General features: G+C 48.6%; 1 protein-coding gene across 1 annotated transcript; it reads right to left on the bottom strand.

Annotated features, from left to right (window-relative positions):
* Nucleotides 1-693: 693 nt before the first annotated feature.
* LOC123759503 (muramidase-2-like) lies at nucleotides 694-2,637 on the bottom strand. Its single transcript, XM_045744612.2, has one exon. The coding sequence runs from the start codon at nucleotides 2,635-2,637 to the stop codon at nucleotides 694-696; it is 1,944 nt and encodes a 647-aa protein (XP_045600568.2).
* Nucleotides 2,638-5,266: the final 2,629 nt, after the last annotated feature.

Raw genomic sequence — 5,266 nt, 5'->3', positions numbered from 1 at the left:
CGCGCTCTAGTCAACTGTACCAATATAATCCACCGTCCTAGTGGCTGGAATCCAGTTTAATCCAGCCAAATGTGATTGAGCACCATTCCTTTCCCCCCCGTCCCACCCCCAACTCCTTATCCTGACCCCCCTTCCCAGGGCTATATAGTCGTGATGGCTTGGCGCTTTCCCCTTTCATAACTCCCTTCCCTTCCCTCCCATTAACTCCCGGCACACCTTTGGTCGAAAGCCCAGGCTAATGAACAGGGAGAATCACCTCAGGTATTCTAAGACTATTCTAAAAATAAAAATACTCTAAAAATAAAAATATACTAAAACTATTCTAAAAATAAAAATACTCTAAAAATAAAAATATTCTAAAAATAAAAATACTCTAAAAATAAAAATATTCTAAAAATAAAAATACTCTAAAAATAAAAATACTCTAAAAATAAAAATACTCTAAAACTATTCTAAAACGTATCTATGATATTTGTATAATCATTACAGGTCCTCCTTGAGTCACTTTCCTCACTATCCTCACTATCACTACCCCCTCCCCTCCTCATCCCCCCCTCGCCCCGTCACTATATCTACTTTCACTATCGCTGCCGTCACTAGCACCGCCTTTGGGAAAGTAATATTATAGTATGTTTATATATACGTTTATATCCACAGATCATTGGTACGATAAGACTGCGTTGGTTAATATGATTATATATGACCAGGACCCACCTGGTTCATGGCTATATTATGACCGGGAACCACGTGGTTCATGGCTATATTATGACCGGGAACCACGTGGTTCATGGCTATATTATGACCGGGACCCACGTGGTTCATGGCTATATTATGACCGGGAACCACGTGGTTCATGGCTATATTATGACTGGGAACCACGTGGTTCATGGCTATATTATGACCGGGAACCACGTGGTTCATGGCTATATTATGACTGGGAACCACGTGGTTCATGGCTATATTATGACTGGGAACCACGTGGTTCATGGCTATATTATGACTGGGAACCACGTGGTTCATGGCTATATTATGACTGGGAACCACGTGGTTCATGGCTATATTATGACTGGGAACCACGTGGTTCATGGCTATATTATGACTGGGAACCACGTGGTTCATGGCTATATTATGACCGTGAACCACGTGGTTCATGGCTATATTATGACCGGGAACCACGTGGTTCATGGCTATATTATGACTGGGAACCACGTGGTTCATGGCTATATTATGACCGGGAACCACGTGGTTCATGGCTATATTATGACTGGGAACCACGTGGTTCATGGCTATATTATGACCGGGACCCACGTGGTTCATGGCTATATTATGACCAGGACCCACGTGGTTCATGGCTATATTATGACCAGGACCCACGTGGTTCATGGCTATATTATGACCGGGAACCACGTGGTTCATGGCTATATTATGACTGGGAACCACGTGGTTCATGGCTATATTATGACTGGGAACCACGTGGTTCATGGCTATATTATGACCAGGACCCACGTGGTTCATGGCTATATTATGACTGGGAACCACGTGGTTCATGGCTATATTATGACTGGGAACCACGTGGTTCATGGCTATATTATGACTGGGAACCACGTGGTTCATGGCTATATTATGACCAGGACCCACGTGGTTCATGGCTATATTATGACCGGGAACCACGTGGTTCATGGCTATATTATGACTGGGAACCACGTGGTTCATGGCTATATTATGACAGGGAACCACGTGGTTCATGGCTATATTATGACCGGGAACCACGTGGTTCATGGCTATATTATGACCAGTACCCACGTGGTTCATGGCTATATTATGACCAGGACCCACGTGGTTCATGGCTATATTATGACCGGGAACCACGTGGTTCATGGCTATATTATGACCAGGACCCACGTGGTTCATGGCTATATTATGACCGGGAACCACGTGGTTCATGGCTATATTATGACTGGGAACCACGTGGTTCATGGCTATATTATGACCGGGAACCACGTGGTTCATGGCTATATTATGACCAAGACCCACGTGGTTCATGGCTATATTATGACCAGTACCCACGTGGTTCATGGCTATATTATGACCGAGAACCACGTGGTTCATGGCTATATTATGACTGGGAACCACGTGGTTCATGGCTATATTATGACCAGGAACCACGTGGTTCATGGCTATATTATGACCGGGAACCACGTGGTTCATGGCTATATTATGACCGGGAACCACGTGGTTCATGGCTATATTATGACCGGGAACCACGTGGTTCATGGCTATATTATGACCAGGACCCACCTGGTTCATGGCTATATTATGACCGGGACCCACGTGGTTCATGGCTATATTATGACCGGGAACCACGTGGTTCATGGCTATATTATGACCGGGAACCACGTGGTTCATGGCTATATTATGACCGGGAACCCCGTGGTTCATGGCTATATTATGACCAGGACCCACCTGGTTCATGGCTATATTATGACCGGGACCCACGTGGTTCATGGCTATATTATGACCAGGAACCACGTGGTTCATGGCTATATTATGACCAGGACCCACCTGGTTCATGGCTATATTATGACCGGGACCCACGTGGTTCATGGCTATATTATGACCAGGAACCACGTGGTTCATGGCTATATTATGACCAGGACCCACCTGGTTCAGGGTTCCCTTTCCCTTGTCAACTACTCTTGTTCCTTAATTCCTCAATTGTATAAATTCATGTATTCTGTTGTTGTATTTCCCCTCAGCAGTTTACCTTGAGGAAGAGCCTATGTAATCTTCACTCGTGTGTAAACCCGCCAAACACAACGGAACTACGACGTTGCTACAACGTTCGAACAAGTTTTAACACCACCTAACCAGTTATAACAACCAATATAGCAAGTTGTAACAACGTTCTAATACGTCATGAACACGTTAAGCCAAGATGTAACAACTTTATTACAAGTTGTAACAAGCGGAAAATAAGGGTAGTTACGGTTTGTGTTTCCAGGGAAGGTTCATTCCTTAGTGTTGCCTCAGAGTAGTTTACTTACCCCCTCTGTAACGAGCTGAGACAATTACTGAGTCAGGTTGTCTTGGTGGCCGAAAGAGGGAGGTGAAATCACCACGAGGTTTCTTCTTGAGGTTATCTTGAGATGATTTCGGAGCTTTAGTGTCCCCGCGGCCCGGTCCTAGACTAGGCCTCCATCCCCAGGAAGCAGCCCGTGACAGCTGACTAACACCCAGGTACCTATTTTACTGCTAGTTAACTGGGGCATAGGGTGAAAGAAACTCTGCGCATTGTTTCTCGCCGGGGCCCGGGATCAAACCCGGGACCACATAATCACAAGTACAGCGAGCTGTCCGCTCGGCCGACCGGCTCCTGCTTGACCGGCAGAGGGGACAATTACTATGGCAAGGGTCAGGCCGAGAGAGGGCCGAGAGAGGGAGGTCAGATCACCACGAGAGGTTAATTGCTAGATCAACATCTGCTAAGGAGCAGGTAATTGATATAATTGTATAATTATATAAGTGTATAATTAGTGGTTCCATTATCCATGCCTCTCAGCATAGGTTGTTTACTAGCAAAGGAATTTAATTAATTTTTTTATTAAATAATGTGATTCAGTTGTTCCGATGTGTTTTAATATATTTTGTCGTATTAATTATGAGTCTTTGATCCGGAATTGCTTTGGAGATCTCCTGAGGTCTGGCGAGTATATATATATTCCTCTTGTCAAGAGTTAAGTCAATTTTAAAAGGAATTCCATCCATCCTGCAAGTTTTAAAACATCAAAATTCCACTCTGACAATCTGTACTGATTGACTGGTCTTCTCCTGGGACCACACTACCACTACCACCACTACCACAACTACCACTACCAGCACTTCCACTACCACCATTCCCACCACCACCACCAAACGACCACCACTACCACAATACCACTACCATCACCAACACCACCACCACTACCATCAACACCACACTACCACCACCACCACACCACCACCACCACCACCACCACCACCACCACCACCACACCACACTACCACACCACCACCACCACACCACCACCACACTACCACACCACCACCACCACACCACCACCACTCTACCACACCACCACCACCACACCACCACCACCACCACCACACCACCACCACTACCACACCACCTCCATACCACCACCACCACTACCACACCACCACCACCACCACTACCACACCACCACCACCACACCACCACCACCACCACCACTACCACACCACCACCACTACGACACCACCACCACCACCATTACCACACTACCACACCACCACTACACTACCACACCACAACCACCACTACCACACCACCACCACACCACCACCACCACCACTACCACAACATCACCACCACCACTACCACACCACCACCACACCACCACCACACTACCACACCACCACCACCACACCACCACCACCACCACTACCACAACATCACCACCACCACTACCACACCACCACCACACCACCACCACACTACCACACCACCACCACACCACCACCACACTACCACACCACCACCACACTACCACACCACCACCACCACACCACCACCACCACCACTACCACACCACCACCCCTACCATACCACCACCACACCACCACCACCACACCACCACCACTACCACACCACCATCACCATCACCACCACCACCACCACCACCTCACCACCACCACCATCACCACCACCACACCACCACCACCACCACACCACCACCACCACCTCATCACCACCACCATCACCACCACCACACCACCACAACCACCACCACCACACCACCACCACCACCACACCACCACCACTACCATCACCACCACACTGCCACCACCACCACACCACCACCACTATCATCACCACCACAACCACCACCACCACACCACCACCATCACCACCACCACCACCACTACCATCACCACCACACTGCCACCACCACCACACCACTACCATCACCACCACCACCACACCACCACCACACCACCACCACCACACCACCACCACCACACCACCACACCAACACCACCACACCACTACCACACCACCACACCACCACACCACCACCACACCACCACCACACCACCACCACCACACCACCACACCAACACCACCACACCACTACCACACCGCCACCACCACCACACCACCACCACCATCACCACCACCACACCACCACAACCACCACCACCACCACACCACCACCACCACCACCACCACCACCACCACACCACCACC

This window comes from Procambarus clarkii, chromosome 32, assembly GCF_040958095.1.
Source record: "Procambarus clarkii isolate CNS0578487 chromosome 32, FALCON_Pclarkii_2.0, whole genome shotgun sequence".
Lineage (NCBI taxonomy): Eukaryota > Metazoa > Arthropoda > Malacostraca > Decapoda > Cambaridae > Procambarus > Procambarus clarkii.
The sequence above is the reverse complement of the archived record's forward strand: the minus strand, read 5'-3'. Positions and strand labels throughout refer to the sequence as shown.